The 18,338-nt window shown below is 40.8% G+C and overlaps 1 protein-coding gene across 1 annotated transcript in view; it reads right to left on the bottom strand.

Annotated features, from left to right (window-relative positions):
- The window catches only part of LOC124607024 (general transcription factor IIH subunit 2), a 103,023-nt gene that overhangs the window by 21,418 nt on the left and 63,267 nt on the right, over window positions 1–18,338 (bottom strand). The window contains exon 4 of the mRNA XM_047139189.1: window positions 4,647–4,820. Coding sequence (XP_046995145.1) covers window positions 4,647–4,820 — 174 coding nt within the window. The remainder of the gene's footprint in view (window positions 1–4,646; window positions 4,821–18,338) is intronic.

The following is an 18,338-nucleotide window of genomic DNA, read 5'->3' as shown; positions in this document are numbered from 1 at the left end:
CTACCCTACTTTATAAGTTCCAATAAAGTGTTATTTGCAGATGACACTACCTTCCTAAACTACAACAATGATCTAAATAAGTCAAAAGATTTTTCTGGCAATACACTCGCCCAAGTGTCATTTTGGTTCAGGTCAAATGGGTTTGTCCTGAACTGGAACGACACATAAAACACATTCGTGTTAAAATTATCCAGAGTAATCTACTTTTTAAGATGTATTATGAAATGTGCATCAGAAGCTTATGTTAAAACATCTTATTTTGCACTTTTTCAAAGTACTGTGTTATATGGACTTATTCTCTGGGGAAACTCAAGCCATGTTCAAAACATACTACTTCTTCAGAAGAAAGCAATCAGAATCATTATGTGTTCTCAGCATAAAGCATACTGTAAGTCTTTGTTCTCTGAGTGTAAAATAATGACTGTTATAAATCTGTATATACACCAAGTGTTAATCTATACATGAAGTCAAACATACAAATAATATTCATGGTCACAACGGAAGAAATAATAATTCCATACATATGTCATACCGTAGATTATCAAAGTCAATCAATAGCTATAAGCCACAAACTATTTATATTTAATAAGTTTCCGCAGAGGGTACAAGACTTTCCAGAGTGTGAATTTAGGAAAACATTAAACAAATGGCTTGTTGCCAACCCCTTCTATGAATTAAAAGAATTTGTTGACTGTAACATGGAACTGTAAGCTAGCAACTGACATGGCCAAACAGTTCTATTTGCTAATGTAATGATTATGTTATATGTACAAGAAATTGTCTATTGCTGCAAAGGCCTAATGACAATAAAATTATCTTATCTTATATAACTACTACCTGATTGATTGTTAATGGATGGTACACAAGCTCTCTGTAGGAATAAGACACTCTGCTACAAGGCAGGTTATAACTGCTTAAAAATTGCATGATGATTTTCTAAGCTGTCATATCTTATGATGGATGACTGCGATACCAGTGGGATAGTGATCCTTTAAATTTCTAAGCTGTCATATCTTATGATGGATGACTGCGATACCAGTGGGATAGTGATCCTTTAAATTTCTTAGTCTTTTGCACAGAGTGACCTACTGGCTGTGATACTGCTTACACAAAAAGAATAGCCAATTTAAATCACCATCTGATGGGCATTATGTGCCTTCTATCACTCATTCAATCTGTAAACCATAATCTTTTGGGAGTATTAAGCTTCAGAGCAGTGGTCACCAAACTTATGAAGCCTCTGAGTTACCATACCGTTTTGCCTACTGTGAGGTATCAAAAGAAACTGAGAAAGAAATAAGATTTTCTTTAAAAAAAAGCTTTCATTTGTATATAAGAAATATAAATTGACATTGAATTGTTCATAAGAAAGAAACTGAACTGCAGTTAGTAATAAATTACAAATGCAAGATCGTTTTTTATTAGTCTTATAACTTTAATAGAAGGCTATTGCCTTTTTTTTTTTTTACATAGTGGCTGCCATTCGAATACAGTTGTCCAAGTGTTTACCAGTCAGTCTTTTTCTGTACTTTTTTTATACATATAAATTTTATAGTGGAAAAAGAAACCTCACACACATGTGTAGAACTGCACATTGCTTTCTGAGATCAACATGGACCAAAACCGGGTATTTTTCTTTCGAAACAAGAGGCCAACTGTTTTCAGAGCTTGAAGAAAGTGATTTTAAAGATCAATCATTTTGAAAATCAAACAGTTCCAACAGCATTGCAGTACTGAAAACCAATGCGCTTCATGACACAGGTAGAGAATTCTTCAACATCAGTCTCAATAAAAAGTGATTTGACAAACTGAGGAACAATTGAAATCTTTTGATATCTTGAAAGCATTTGTTGAATTGACATCTCAAATTTGAAAGCATTTGAACATATTGTTTGCTTATGGTTTAAATAATGAAAACTGCACCAGTTACTTATGTTTTGATGCTTAGCACAGCGTGTTTCGAGAATTTATTCTCATTTCAAGATGCAGTCTTGAAATTCTTTGTACTAAGCAGTAAAACATAAGTATCTGGTGCAGTTTTCATTATTTAAACCATGAGTGACACTGTTGCGGACTTTCCTGAAACATCTAATATGATGAACGAAATTAAGTTACTGTCTGCTGTTGTACGGAGCCATTCAAGAGCCTTGCTTGTCAAGCGTTTGTTTCGATCAGGCAAAGTGTTTGTATTCACTTTGGAAGATATTTTCCCCTCTCAGTTCCAGATTCTTTGAAAGTGAAGCAACATCGGAAATTATTCTGCCAATACCTTTATACTTACTTTGAAGTTGCAAGTTAAGAATATTTAATATTTTGGCAATGTCTGTGAGGAAAGCAAAATTCTGCAGCCAAACCGGTACATGTAGTTCACAGAAGGATTTGCCTCCTCCTTTCGAAAATTCTTCTCTGGGTCTGGCCTCGGCAGCCAGAGACTGCGGTCATGTATGCGAGTTGCGTTTGCATGAGTGTGTTGTGTGTGTGTATGTTGTCTGTTCTTATGAAGGGCTGTTTGGCCGAAAGCTTAGTTTGAGTCTTTTTGTTGTGCCTATCTGTGACTCAGGATCTCTGTTATATGGTGAGTAGCAACTTTTCTGTTCATAATATTTTCTGATAGATCTTCATTCCTCCTCTACGTCCAGTTGTTATCTTCATTCTTTTGTGGTCGTAAAATTTTTCTGAGTATATTTCTTTATTTATTTTCCAGTTTACCCCTTTTATTCAGTGTTAGGCATTCAGAAACGTAAAGTGCTTCCAATTTAATTACTGTTGCATACTATTTAATTTTTGCCTGGAATAATAATGATCTTATATTATATTGGCTTTGGGTGAATTTGTATGCTAATTCCATAAAGAAAGATAATAATAATAATAATAAAGAAAATTAATTTCTTTACTTGTGGTGTTATCTAACTCTTTTGATTGTATCCATTCTCCCAAATACTTCAACTTATCACTCTTCCGATGTTACCATTCTGTGTTTTTATACATTTTTCTCTGCTGTGTTTACTTTCATTGCATCCCATTTTCTCATATATCTAAAAACAAAGATGATGTGACTTACCAAAGGAAAGCGCTGGCACGTTGATAGACACACAAACAAACACAAACATACACACTAAATTCACGCTTTCGCAACAAACTGTTGCCTCATCAGGAAAGAGGGAAGGAGAGGGAAAGACGAAAGGATGTGGGTTTTAAGGGAGAGGGTAAGGAGTCATTCCAATCCCTGGAGCAGAAAGACTTACCTTTCCGCTCCCAGGATTGGAATGACTCCTTACCCTCTCCCTTAAAACCCACATCCTTTCGTCTTTCCCTCTCCTTCCCTCTTTCCTGATGAGGCAACAGTTTGTTGCGAAAGCTTGAATTTTGTGTGTATGTTTGTGTTTGTTTGTGTGTCTATCGACGTGCCAGCGCTTTCCTTTGGTAAGTCACATCATCTTTGTTTTTAGATATATTTTTCCCACGTGGAATGTTTCCCTCTATTAATCCATTTTCTCATATGATATTTATAATCTGGTTTTTGCTGACATTTTGTGAAGTGTTTTTATCATTTCAAAAATTCTATTAAGGCAGGAAGCAACTCTTTAAATTGATCTATTAAGCCAACAACGAACTTCTTCATGAAGCAGTAAATGACCATACCAGCAGTCTAGTTCATCAGTCAGTATATGTTCAATTATGAGGCTGACAACATAGTATTCTTAGCTGACAATTTGCAATTGCACAGGAGAAACAAGCAGTCGCTGTGAATGCAGTCTCAGCTCAGTGGAGCAATACTGGGTAGCCAATATGAGTGTTACTACAATCTACCAAAAATGTCCTTGTGAGCAACTACTAGCTCACAATTGACAGCTTGCTGATCACTGTTTTAGTGTATAGAACTGGCAGCCTCTGTTGCACCGTGTTCCTTCCCATCAAAAGAGATGTAGGATTACACAAGTGGCTGTTTTGAACTGTATCATTTGCAAACAGGTCCACGTAGTCTCTGTGTTAAATACCTTGCTATGTTGGTATCCAGAGAAAGTTCACTCAAGTTCCATACATCTGTGGTTCAACTACCTTCTATATCACGTTCAAAGATGAATATTACTGTCTCTCTGTACTAGTGGCCTGTTGAGGGACCATACTACACTTAACAAGCAGATATATTCAAGATCTCATTCAGTCCTAAAGGCCTGACGAACAGGATAGCAAGCATGACAGCCACTGACTTTGGCATAAATACTTTTCTTGGCAGACTCCTCCTGATCAGCTCCACTCAGGAATCAAACCAGACGATTAGCTTACCTTCAATATGTAAAAGTCATTTTGAGAATAATTTTTGAGGCTGCAATAATAAACTTTCACGTCTTTGGTGCAGTGTTGCTGTCCGCAACCCTTTGACCCTGACCATTTTCCGATGCCTTGAGCATGAAGGAACTCTGATTTGTTATCTACTCTCCTGCCCTATCTCCAATACCATGGTGAACAGGCTATTATTTAATAAGAATTGATGTTCTGTAACTCAGATGTCAAACTTACTAAGAACGCATCCTTATTGCTGCAATAATCGACAATACAGAAAAGATACTTGTTATTAATAGTATGCTTCTCTTGCTGTTCTGAACATGGAAGAATTTTACTATTCAGAATCAATAGTACTTTACCTCTATGGTGACTGTTATATCTCCAGGATCACAAGTAGTAAGGCTACCAAATATAACAAGGACTTCTCTGCTTGCATGGGATGGCAGAAGACGCAAAGACCTCAGAGACAGTTCTAGAGCATTTTGAAGAGAAGGTTCCCCACTGCATGTTGCTTCTGCAAGCTGTCTTACCGCCTGAAAATTAAGGAATGATACAGTCACTCAGATGCAAGTACTTTAATAAAAGATGCAGAATACAGTCTTGTCATCACTACATATACATTGTGCCCAATGATGGATGTGAAAAGTTCTTTAAGTTCTTTTATGTCATCATTGGGTGACATGTAAGCATGGACCTAGAATGCATGGAGAAATTTCAACCATACTCAATGCACATACCTAGGAATAAAACACTATATGGATAGACAACACAAGCACTGCTACAAGTAGGGGTGGAAATAGAAAGGCAGCAACACGTAAAGGTAACTGAAAATGACAGATTACGTCAAATCCATAGTTTTTGGTGCTGTTAGGCTGACTGCTGATAATACTGACAAAATTTCACCCTTAGGAGTGTGAGTGGCAGGTGGAAAGGTAGTGTAATGCAAACATAATAAAAATGAACTGACGTAAGCATCAAATTCACACTTTTCGGGATAACTAAACTGACTGGTGGTAGTACCTCAGTTAGTCAATATAATTCATATTTTGAGAGGCAAGGTATGAAGAAATGGTTGATTCTGCATTATTGTTCATACGTATGGTTCTGATTCATCCCAGTTTTTCTGGGACAGGCCTGATTATTACGATAATGCCTTAGTGTCAACAAATCTTCTCTGGTGATAGCAAAAAGGCCTAGGTTTTAATCCTACATAGCATGGCTATTTTCCCTGTGTAAACTAATTACATGTCCTGATACAATGATTTGTTTGCCGGAAGCTACTGAACGATGGCATTATGGTCCACTCACATGAAAAAACTGTACTGGCCGTCAAGTTTACTATATCAAGTCTTTTGAAAACTTGATGGTACTATGATCTTGTAAATACTGCACATGTTCTAACTTTGGTGTATTGTACAGTAGTTTAACATTTACAGTGCTCAAGGCAGTAACTTTGATATACTTTATCTTAATATTTATTACCTGTGTTAATGACAGGAAATTGCAAACTAAGCAATATGATGCTGCTGGAATTCTTGTTTATTAAAGGAAATTGTTGTGACAGTGCCACGACATTTAACAGTGCCGCCACGACAGTACGCACAAACGGCGATAGAGGCACTCCGCAACTCGGCTGAGCGCGGGAGCGCCACCTAGCTACGAACGGCGCCGGCTGCATGTCACGGCACGGCAGTCGAATGACAGATACTGAGTTGTTAGCATGTAACCAGCTATTGTTTCTACGTTTGTATATCCACGCAATTATTGGTGATTAAAGGTTATAACACTTTTTGGCGACGAGGATGGGATATTTTTTTTTCACTGCGTTGTGGATTTGTGTGTTCGTGACGGGGCAGACATGGAACAGCTTATGCAAGCACTCATTAAACAACAAACACAGCTGACGGCTGCTATTCAGGCATTGTCGACGTCGCTTACTCATCGTCTGTCTTCCTCTTCTCCGCCTCCATTTCCTCCTTACGACAAGGCCACTGAAGACTGGGAGGATTACGAGAAGCGTTTGCGGCAACACTTCTTGGCTTTCGGCGTTGTCGATGCTCCTATGTGTAAGTCGTTATTTCTATCTTGGACTTCCCCACGGAACTATCAGATGCTATCTCAGTTAGCCCCTATGCGGGAACCTGCCCCTCTGTCCTTCCAAGAAATGTGTGACTTATTGTCTAACTATTACCGAAAAAACACCCACGTCATTGCCGCCCGCGTGGCGTTCTACTAGTGTCGTAAACAGCCCCATCAATCTTACTGGGCTTGGGCGACGGAACTACACGGTCTGAGTCGAAAATGTCAGTTTGTCACGGACACTCATCATGAGTCTTATGCTGATTCAATGGTTAGGGATGCTATTCTACGGCTTGCTCCTGAGAAAGAAGTTCGGCAACGTGCCTTACAACTGCCAAACCCGTCGTTGTCAGAAGTTCTAAGCATCGCTCAATCCTTTGAAGTGTCTCACACTGCTGGTGCGCAAATAGACGCGTGGTGTGATGTAGGCGCTGTACAGTCAACTTTCGATACGGACAATTTGCCTGTTTCACAGGAGAACGAAGATGTGGCGGCAGTTCACTCGCGTCAACAACGTCGCATTGGGCTGCCACGCTCGCAGCGAAAACAGCAACCACAGAAGCAGGTTCGTTCCGCACTTCCTTCTTGTCCACGTTGTTTCGTACAGCATGACAGGGCCGCGTGTCCAAAACATTGGGCCACGCGTAATTCATGTAGGAAAAAAGGGCACATTGCTTCTGTGTGTCAGTCCCCTAAAGTTCCTGTCGACGAGGACGAGGCATCGGACATGGATGTTAACTGTGTGCTTTCTCCAACAAATAAGTTGTTTGTTACTGTTCGTGTTCTGGATAAAGACATTAGCATGCAAGTGGACACTGGGTCTGCAGTAACTCTCATTAATTCTCGCACGTATTTGGAGTTAGGCTCCCCTCCCTTGTCTCCAGTTACGCGAAATCTGAGAACTTATAATAAACAGAAAATTCCTATCATTGGCCAGTTTGATGCTTCCACTGCCTACAAGTCTGTTGTTAGGCCCCTCACATTTTATGTGGTGGATCATGCGGGCACTGAAAACCTGTTCGGTTATGATGCTTTCCAGTTGTTCAGGTTCTGCATTGATGATGATGTGCACCTCATATCTGAGGATATTCCGTATCAACAGCTGGATGGATTGTGTTCTGAATTTTCGTCCGTGTTCTCTGCTGGTCTGGGTCGTGCCAAGGATTTTGAAGCCCACATTACTCTTAAACCTACAGCTCGCCCTAAGTTTTTCCGGGCACGCCCTATTCCGGTGGCGTTGTGTGCACCTGTCAAGGCTGAGATAGACAGGTTAACAGCTTCAGGGATTCTCCTTCCTGTTACCTCCAGCGAATGGGCATCGCCCATCGTGGTGGTTTCTAAACCAAACGGGAGTCTGCGATTGTGTGGTGATTTTAAAGCCACCGTCAACGCTCCGAGCCTCATTGACACTTATCCTCTTCCCCGTCCTGAGGAATTATTTACCAAGCTCGCTGGGGGCCAGTTCTTTTCCAAACTTGACTTATCGGAGGCGTACCATCAGTTGCCTTTGGATGCTTCCTCCAAGGAATTTCTCATCATCAACACTCCTTGTGGGTTGTATCAGTACCAGCGGTTACCATTTGGCGTAGCTAGCGCGCCGGCCACTTTTCAGCGGTTTTTGGAACAGCTCACGGCTTCCGTTCCCAGCTTCATAAACTATCTGGATCACATTGTTGTCACGGGGACCTCCACTGAGGAGCACCTTCGCAATTTGCGTTCACTGTATCGGGTTTTGCATTCGGCTGGGTTGAAGTGCAATCTGGACAAGTCACAGTTCTTCCAACCCTCCATTGTGTATCTTGGTTTCCACTTGTCCCGTGAGGGTATACGTCCTCTATGTCAGCACGTTGCGGCCATTAATGCTCTACCCCGGCCGTCTGCGGTCAAAGAACTTCAGGCGTTTCTAGGCAAGATTGCTTATTATCACAAATTCATTCCATCCGCGGCGGCGGTAGCTCATCCTCTGCATCAGCTGTTACGCAAAAACGTTCCTTTCTGTTGGTCCGACAAGTGTGAGCAGGCTTTTGTCCGCCTGAAAGCTCATTTGCAGTTGGCGCCTTGTCTTGCCACATTCCATCTGGGTCAGCACTTGGTTCTGGCGACTGACGTGTCACAGTATGGCCTAGGGGCTGTTCTCGCCCATCGGTATGAGGATGGGTCGGAACGACTCATCGCCTATGCTTCCAAGACCCTCAATGATGCGCAACGGCGTTACTCTCAAATCGAAAAGGAGGCGCTCGCTATCATTTATGCTTTAAAAAAGTTCAGCGTTTTTTTGTATGGTTCTAAGTTTCACCTCATCACCGACCACAAGCCACTGGTATCTCTGTAAAGCCCATCGGCGTCGCTTTTGGATAAGGCAGCTCACCGCCTGCAACGTTGGGCCTTATACTTGTCTTGTTTTAACTATGAGATTCACTATCGCCCCACGGCCCAGCACGCCAACGCTGACGCATTGTTGCGATTGCTGATGGGCCCCGACCCGGTTTTCGATCGGGATGAACTACTCTGTTTCCACATTGATGAGGAAGAACGTCGTGCGGTCAAGGGTTTTCCACTTACAGGTTCGCAGGTCACGTCGGCTACTGCGCGGGACCCAGTCCTGCATCAGGTGAGATGTTCTCAAACTGTTGCATGAAGGCCATTGGGGGATTTCTCGGACTAAGTCCCTGGCCCGCAGGCACGTTTATTGGCCTGGTATTGATTCAGACATCGCCCACATGGTCGCTGCGTGTGGTCAGTGTGCTCAACAACTGGCTGCACCTCATACAATGCCCTCTCCGTGGCCTGATCCGGCGCAGCCGTGGGAACGGGTGCACGCTGACTTTGCCGGCCCCTTCCTCGGTACTTATTGGCTACTGTTGACTGACGCCTTCTCGAAGTTTCCGTTTGTCGTTCGATGTCCGTCGCCCACCACTGCGGCGACGATGCTGGCTTTGTCCAAAATCTTTGCGCTAGAAGGTCTTCCATCCACGGTCGTCACGGACAATGGCCCTCAGTTCTCTTCGCAGGCCTTCTGTGATTTTTGTACTGGACAAGGGATTCATCATGTTACAGCACCGCCCTTCCATCCGCAATCGAATGGGGAGGTCGAGCACCTTGTCCGCACTTTCAAAAGCCAGATGAAAAAATTCCTTAGTGATTTTTCCACAGATGACGCTCTGTTGCATTTTCTGAGTTCTTATCGCTTCACGCCTCTGGGTGATCGCAGCCCTGCTGAACTCTTGCATGGCCGCCAACCGCGCACTCTACTGCACCTGCTTCACCCTGTCAGGCCTTGTACTGTGTCCCCTAGTGCGGGAAAATACTCGGTGGGTGCTGACGTATGGGCACGAGGGTATGGATCTCGCCCTAAATGGATTCCAGGGGTGGTCAAGGCCCTTCGCGGCCGCCGGCTTTGTGAAATACGTACGGACGACGGCATGGTTGTTCACCATTATGACCAGATGCGCCCACGAGTGGTGGCCACGCCGTGCCACCGCCCCTTCCTTCGCCTCCACCAGCCCGAGAAGCCAGTCCTGTCGCTGCTGCTGATCTACCATACGTGTTGATGCAGCCGACATTGCTCCCACTTCCGAGTACGCCGGAACCGGCCCCAGTCGCGACGCCGCCTTCTCCGGGACACATCTCACTGGAGCACACCCCCAGGTCCACACACCTATGGATGCTGCTCCGGAGTTTTCACCCATCATCTCGTCCAGGAGGCACGTTCCACGCACAAGCTTCCGTCCTGGACATTTTCGACTGTACTCTCGTGTCTCTCCGCGAGATCTTCTCAGGGCCTCACAAGAGGCCATGGATGTCTTCACACTGTCCATGTCTCCAAGGAAGTGAGTGTTTTTTTTTTTTTTTTTTTATTTTATTTTTTTTTTTTCAAGGGGGGAAATGTGTTGTGACAGTGCCACGACATTTAACAGTGCTGCCACGACAGTACGCGCAAACGGTGATAGAGGTGCTCCGCAACTCGGCTGAGCGTGGGAGCGCCACCTAGCTACGAATGGCGCCGGCCGCATGTCACGGCACGGCAGTCGAATGACAGATACTGAGTTGTTAGCATGTAACCAGCTACTGTTTCTATGTTTGTATATCCACGCAATTATTGGTGATTAAAGGTTATAACAGAAATGGTGAGAATGCTGAGTGTGATGTTTATCGTGTGAAATTTAGCACTGGACATGGAGGACGCACCAACATAGTGACCCATACGAAGACCAACAAATATAAAGCTGTGCTTCAGGTTAACTCTTCAAGAACAAAAATTGATAACTATTTATTGGTAAAGGTAGTTTCAGACACGGATAAGCTACTTTCAGCACACATTTGCATATCGCAGAGTCATGTACCAGCCGAATTTCTAGCCATGGACTAAAAACAGCTAAAATTATTCTATTAGTTTGCTGGAGAAGAATTCAAGAAACTTTTAGGCCATGTAAAGCTAGATGGTTCTCTCTTCTACCAGCCATTGAAAGAGTCACTGATTTTTTGGAGCATTAAAATTCTACTTTCTGTCCCTTGACAAGTCTTCTTTCACCCTGAAGAATTTTTTCAAAAATCTGCTGTCGTTCAATACTTTAGAGCTCTTTTCAAGCAAATTATGCATTTCTTCCAACAGCATTCTGCACACTGAAATAGAAAATGTAACTACAACTGAAGTTGCAGACAAATGCTTCTTAACAAATTAGAAGCCTTAAAGTCTAAAGACTTTTTGACATTTGCAGTAAAACAGCACCTACATGAGTTGGAAAGTGAGATACTAGTGACACTTTATCAGTTTAATGATACCACCATAGCTTTCCATGATACCTGCATTGAATATATTCACGAATGGTGTGGTTATGAGCCATGAGGGAAGGGGTTGGGAGCAGGGGTTGTGTAGGGATGGACGAGGATATTGTGTAGGTTTGGTGGGTGGCAGATAATCACTCTGAGAGGGGTGGGGAGGATAGTGGGTAGGACATTCCTCATTTCAGGGCAAGGTGAGAGATAGCCGGAACCCTGGTGGTGAATGTGATTCAGTTGATCCACTCCTGGGTGGTACTGAGTCACGAGAGATATGCTCCTCTGTGGCCGGACAGTGGGACTATGGGAGGTGGTGAGTGTCTTCAGAGATAAGGCACTGGAGATCTGTTTCTTACAAGGCTGGGAGGGTAATTACAGTCTGTGAGGGCCTTAATGAGACCCTCGGTGTATTTTGAGAGGAACTGCTCGTCACTACAGATGTGACAGCCAGGTGGGCTAGGCTGTATGGAAGGGACTTCTTAGTAAGGAGTGGGTGGCAGCTGTTGAAGTGGAGGTATTGCTGGTGGTTGGCAGGTTTGATAGGGACAGAGAAGAAGGCCTTTTGGCTGAAAGCTTACATGTTTAGTAGTCTTTTTATTGTGACTGACTACAACTCAACATCTCCGCCATATGGTGAGTAGCAATCTATCCTTTTCATAATATTGTCATTATTCCGTCCTGGATTTTCTATTATTACGTCTATATTGATGGTAATTCTACCAGGTCCCGATTTTCATTTATTTTACCTGAATTTTTGTGTGTTACTTTGTAAACATCCTGAACTTGGTTAAAAATAATGAGGGCAGTCAACTCCTACACGTATGTCCCTTTAGATCAGTTAGAAATGTAACTGCAAGGTAATAAACTGTGTTGGCAAATGAACATTAATGATCTTACACATCTTATTATCTGACTCAAAATTTCATATATACAAAGTATTTTCTGTGTTGAAAACCGTTGTTTTTAGCTTTGCCTCTTTTACTGATCATGAGTACTTTCGCTCAATGTGCTATAGCTGTGAAGACTGACACATAATAAGACAGAAGAGGAGACCACTGAAACTATGCAGCTCATGAGAGCATTGCTGTGCTATGCACTTCATTACCCACAGAAGTGCCTATTGCATTTTACATAGGTCACTTACCTTAAATAAAGAACACAGCATCAGACCAGCCACAGTCTCCTTATGGACACTGCCTAAGCTCTCCTGACTTCTCCCTGTCAGTCAAAACTCTATACAATGAACCTTACTCTTCATGGACTACATATATGGATGCCTTTATGAACAGTACAAGTATTTTCCTTTCTATCTTCCTCCTCTCATTAGCTGCTGTTTTGTGTCATGGCTTAGATGTAATGGATGCTTTTGCTCTTATCAAAGTTCTGCAGTGTCACAGTTTTGCTCTGCTCGATAATGACTTTTTGTTTTCGTAATTCTATTCTTATTCCCTTCTCTGCCCTGTCCACCTAGCTATTCACATTCTCAGATTTCTGAATATGTCTAAATTTTTTATTTTTTTATGCAATTTTTTTCCCCAGCTTGTTTTCACGATCAAACAGAGTGTCCTTTTCATATTAAATTTTTGGGTCTGTTTTCTAGGCTATTTCTTGTAGCCAAAACAACAAGCTTTGTGTTTCATATGTATAAAATAGTTGCCACACACCACAGTGCTTACAGAATATATCAGTGATATTATTTGTATGATCTAACATACATATTACACAACGAAGATATTATGGAAAATATATATCAGAATTTTCTTTGCTGTAGGTGTAATTTCCATTGTGACAATGGCCATCAATTAGCTACATCTAAACAAAACATACTAATAACAAGTAGTTTTCTAGAAACAGATTTTGTAGGAAAGTTCTGATAGAATGTGAATACTTGGATAGTAAAGGAAATCACTCACTGAGAAGCACAAGCACTGATTTGTAGAAAGGTGCACACAAAAAAAGGAAGAAAATTTGCTAGCTTTCAGAATAATCCTTTCTTGAGCATGCAGGCACATGTGCATCATTGCCTCCCCCCCCCCACCCCCCTCCCACATACATACATACATGGGTTCTGCTTTTCCATGTGTGGTCTCCTTTAATCCTAGAGTTTCTAGAAATAGATATATCTATGACAGTGCTTCAGTAATATAAATTTTATTGTTACAATAGTTGATTATTAAGTTAGCATTTAGCTTCCATTAGACAATACACTACAGCGTCTCACAGCAAGAAACAAATAAAACTAACATTATGGGCTACAGGGTGTTACAAATTAATTGAGACAATGAGGACCATAAGAACCTAAAGCACATTGAATTTGCAATTGTAGTGTGTATGCATACTCCTGACGTCTGTTGATTTTATAGTGAACCAGTTTCATCTGTATCTGTAGCTCCACACTGTATATGAGAACATTCCCGAGAAGCTGTCTCACCAATTTCTCAAATATTCATTTTCATATGGGTCCAAAGCACAAAGCATAATTTTGTTGCTCTGTGCTGCTTAATTGTTATCTATGGATGATAATTTAATGTCTACTTCAGGTATGTAGTAACATTACTTTACAATCAGAAGTGTTATCAGCAGTTTTACCTGAACCTCAAGCCACAGAATACTCTTAATGAAAATGGTGATAATGAGGACCATAAATTTTTGAAATAGGTCATAAATGTGTGTATGTGTGTGTGTCTGTGTGGTGCATTTAGTAGCTGTCCTTTATGTTATAGTTTCACACTGATTACAAACTTTATTTACTACTATCAAAAGACACAACTGTCACTAGCTTACATATGGTAATTTTGTGAATTAACATTAGTAATAAATATACAGTACAACCCCTGTGATCTATCACCTTTGGGACTGGGGTACGCATTTGAATGCAGGAACATCGGATTATCAGAAAGTACAGAAAAATATTGATTTACATTAAAATAAACGATCTCTGAATTCAAAAATGACTGCTTTACATATGCATATTGTTCTCTTCAGCAAAAACACTGCAATAAACTACAAAGAAGGTGTTATTATTACATACTGAAAAGAGCAATACTGTACAGTAAAAACTGAAGGTAGCCTATACAATAGCAAAAAATTGCTTAGGAAGAAAGTCAGTTATAGATTTTTGTGCAGCAGATGAAATTCTAGACTGAGATGCTGTGTTCCTCCATTTCTTGTCTCACAAAACAGGTGTTGTGGTTGAGTTCTGCTCAATGTACTGGAGGGCAACATCAAAAGCGTTCTTGGCGTCGACGTGTGAAATCCAGGTAAGGGTTGATCATCATCAACATTCGAGTCCTTGTTCACAAGTTCATCATCATTTTTTTCCAAAACAATGACAATAATCTGGTTGCCACTGAGCTCTTCACTGGTTTCACTTCACAGTCTTTGTAATATTGGACAATCCACTCCGACATTTGGTTGTACAGTTTGCGGATCTTTAATGAATTCCTGCATGTCGTCGTTTTCTTGCCTTCTATCTGGTCACTTCTGGTCATAACTTCTGGCCAATGCTTACATCAATATTTTCGCAGTGAGTCAGGTTCCTCCTATGACTTAACAATCATAGAGGGATTTCATAGCATCAACCTTCTCGGGACTTTTCTAAAATTGAGCCGATGCACTTTCTGCAATACCGCCTCTTTAACCATTCTATCACTCCCTGATCTATTGGTTAGACAAGTGACATGACATTTGGTAGAATGAATATATCTTTCCTGTCCCCTTTTTTCACTAAATCCTCCTTAGATGGATGTGATGCTTGGTTATCCAACAGCAATTGAGCACGAACAGGGGGCTTTTTTGGTTTCAAATTTTTTCAGCAGGTGGAATGAACTCAACCGAGCGGAGGGGGAATAAAATAAAAATAAAAGACTGCAGTCCATCCAAGCATATTTTTTATTGTGGTGACAAACCAGAAAGGAAGATAAGTTAGTAATGTTTTTTAATGCCATGCACTTCTTAAATTTGCCATTAACAAACAAAGGAAGCATGTATGTACCATCAACATTGGTGCAATGAGCAATGGTTAGCCTATCTTTTTCAAGTTTCATTCCTGTCACGGTTTCATTTGATGTAGCATGTGTTTTGTTTGGCAGACTTTTATAGTTTAGGTCTGCCTCATCCATGTTATGGACTTGGCAAGGTAACAGTTCATTTTCTTTGAAAATTTCTTGAAACTTTACAGAAAATTCCTTAGCCGTCTCGGCATCAGCAGACAGTTTTTCACCAGAAACTGAAACAAACTGAAGACCATGACATGTTTTTCAGCGATAAATCCAGCCTTTATAAGCTAAAAACTCACTTCTGGCTTCTTTATGCTTTTTTAAGCAAAGCTATTACCTTTTCTTTTATAATGGGCCCAGATATTGGGGTTCCTTTCCGTCATTCTTGGTGGAACCATATTTGCTACGTATTATCAAGCAGTACACGTTCAGGATTTTTCAATGTTTTGCAATTCTTAAGAGTGTTTCCGGCATCTATCACCACTGTACACGATTCAATATCTTTCCGATTTCTTCTCCAATCTTTTGTTGTCATAATGCCTACGCTGAGTTCCTCGGCAATATTTCGGAGTGATTCCCATTTGTCCAGTTTTTGTAGCCTGCTAATTTCTCATTTAATGAAAGAGTAACATGTTTACATTTCACTTCTAACATGTTGAAAAAACACACACAACTGTACAGTACACATAATATAAAACAACTATGTACAGTACTGTAACTAACACAGAAGGACAATGTAAACCACCGAACAGTGAGCAACATGTTGAATAAACACACACAACTGTACAGTACAAACAACGTAAAACAAATACATACAGTACTGTAACTAACACAGAAGAACAATGCTGTAAAACCACTGAACAGTAAGCATTAAAAACTTCACAGTGCAGTAATGTACAAAAAACACAGACAACGACCAAAATGATATGAGAGATGATGGAGCACTAAAACAGACAAGCAATGACAACAGTTACCTGTAAACAACAATACAGTAAACAACAACGATGCAACAGGTAGTGAGTAACTGCCATGAGTGGTCGGATCAACAGGAGCAGCAGACCAGCTTAGGGTGGACGAGAGCGGTTCTACAGTAATCTTACATATTAGTTAATATTTCACATCATATACTGAGTAATTTTTTTTCATAGGGAATGTGGATACTTTGTTACAAAACAATTCAGACCTATGAGACTGGTGTCTTTTCTATAAATTTGATTTTCACAAACATTATTTTTCAGAAAACTTTGTTTCTGTAATTTCAGTCCATTTGGTTTTCAGTGCCTCAATTCTTTCCTTTTTTACATGTATTAAGTAGACTACATATGGCAGTTAGACATTGTTGTGGCCTTCAGTGTGAAGACTGGCTTGATGCAGCTCTCCACACTAGTCTATCCTGTGCATGCCTCTTCACCTCTACGTAACTGCTGCAACCTACCTCCTTTTAAACATTCTTACTGTATTTGTACCTTAGTCTCCCTCCAACTTTCACCCTCCACATGTCCTTCCAATACCAAATTGAGAATTCCTGGATACCTTGAAACTTGTCATATTAAGCAATCCCTCTTTTTTTTTTTTTTTTTTTTTTTTTTTTTTTTTTTTTTTTTTACTGAAGTTTTGCAATAAATTTCTTTTCTCCCCAATTCAATGACATAGCATCTCACTGATTACACTTTCTACCCATCTAATCTTCAGCACTCTTCTATTTTCTTCTTGTCTTATCAGCCACTTTTCACTTCTATACAAGACCACAGTCTAGACAAATATGTTCAGAACTGACTTCGTAACACTTGAATTTATATTCTATGTTAGCAATAGTCTCTTTTTTGGAAATACTTCTCTTGCTATAGCCAAGTTGGATTTCATGTTGTCTCTAATTCAGCAATCACCAATTATTTTGCTGGCCAAGTAGAAAACAATTACCTACTACTTTCATCGTCTTATTTCCTGTCTCATTCCTTCAGCTTCACCTGATTTATTTTCTGTCAAAATTTGATTTTCTTGGATATACTGAGAAGATAATAATTAATCTTGCTCACCTGTTATTCCTGTCAATCGTTTATTTCCATTCTGGTAGTCTGAATCTATGGATGTCGCTAGTAATTATAACAACGCTGATCATTCACAAACCCAATCAACCACATAATCAGACAGCGATCGGCATTTATCCGTTTTGGCTTTACTCTGCTCAGCTCGTATAGCCCCGTCCCCTATTGTCTGCGGAAACTTTATTTCTGGATGTGACGAGGATTCTCCTGACAGAGACATCACGTACACTATGCACACATTCAAAAATCAACTAATGATTAATTCAGAAATCAACTTAAAATGTGTTCAAAAATGTTCAAAAACCAACAGGGAAGCGTTTCAAAATCATATGAATAGTCGATAGACAAACGTGCGCTGGATGCTAGGCACTTTGTGAAACAAGTTTTTTTCCTCAAGAATATGAATTTGGCACCCCCTTTTCCTGGTAGCATCTAGCCGCTTGCTGCGACTGCTTGCACAGCCAACAGCCACATTCCTGTAGCCAGAAGCAGGAGAATCTACTACTCAAATGCGACTCAACTGCGCATGCACCCGCTCGTAACTGCTAAAACAAATCTAATGTAAAGAGTTGTGACTTCACGCTCATTGGAGGCAATTTGTTGTTTTGAAGCATTGCATAGTCTTCCTAAAGCCTTTGACACATTTTGCTGTTGGCAGATGCTCGCATGAGCACTGTGTGTTGTTGTTGTTGTTGTTGTTGTTGTTGTGTATGGTGCATTTCCTTTGCAATTCAAGTTATTTTTGCTTTTTTCTCTCGTTTATGTTTTATTGTTGAAGAATTATTCTGCAGTAGCGGGACACTGTAATATCCTTTGTTAGAGTATCGGTTCTTACCACTCAAAATTACAAAAATTTAACTGAAAACTAAAACAATGAATAATTCCCAGAATTCTAAAAAATTCCCAGATTTTTCCCGGATCTCCTGGTTGTCCCGGCTCGTATACACCCTGTAATTGATAATTTGCTGGTAGTCATGCTGATGTAGAAGGCTAAACAGTGTTTGCATAATAGCTGGTATATGACATGTTGTTTCGCCAGGTGACTCTCCCTTTGATAGTATATGTTTTGTCAGTTACAGGGCTATAGTTGGTGGTAGGAGGGTGCATAGGGGACGGTCACAGGGGTAGGAGCCATAGGGTAGGGAGATGG

Source organism: Schistocerca americana, chromosome 3 (assembly GCF_021461395.2).
Source record: "Schistocerca americana isolate TAMUIC-IGC-003095 chromosome 3, iqSchAmer2.1, whole genome shotgun sequence".
Classification (NCBI taxonomy): domain Eukaryota; kingdom Metazoa; phylum Arthropoda; class Insecta; order Orthoptera; family Acrididae; genus Schistocerca; species Schistocerca americana.
This window is presented reverse-complemented; position numbering and strand designations above follow the sequence as displayed.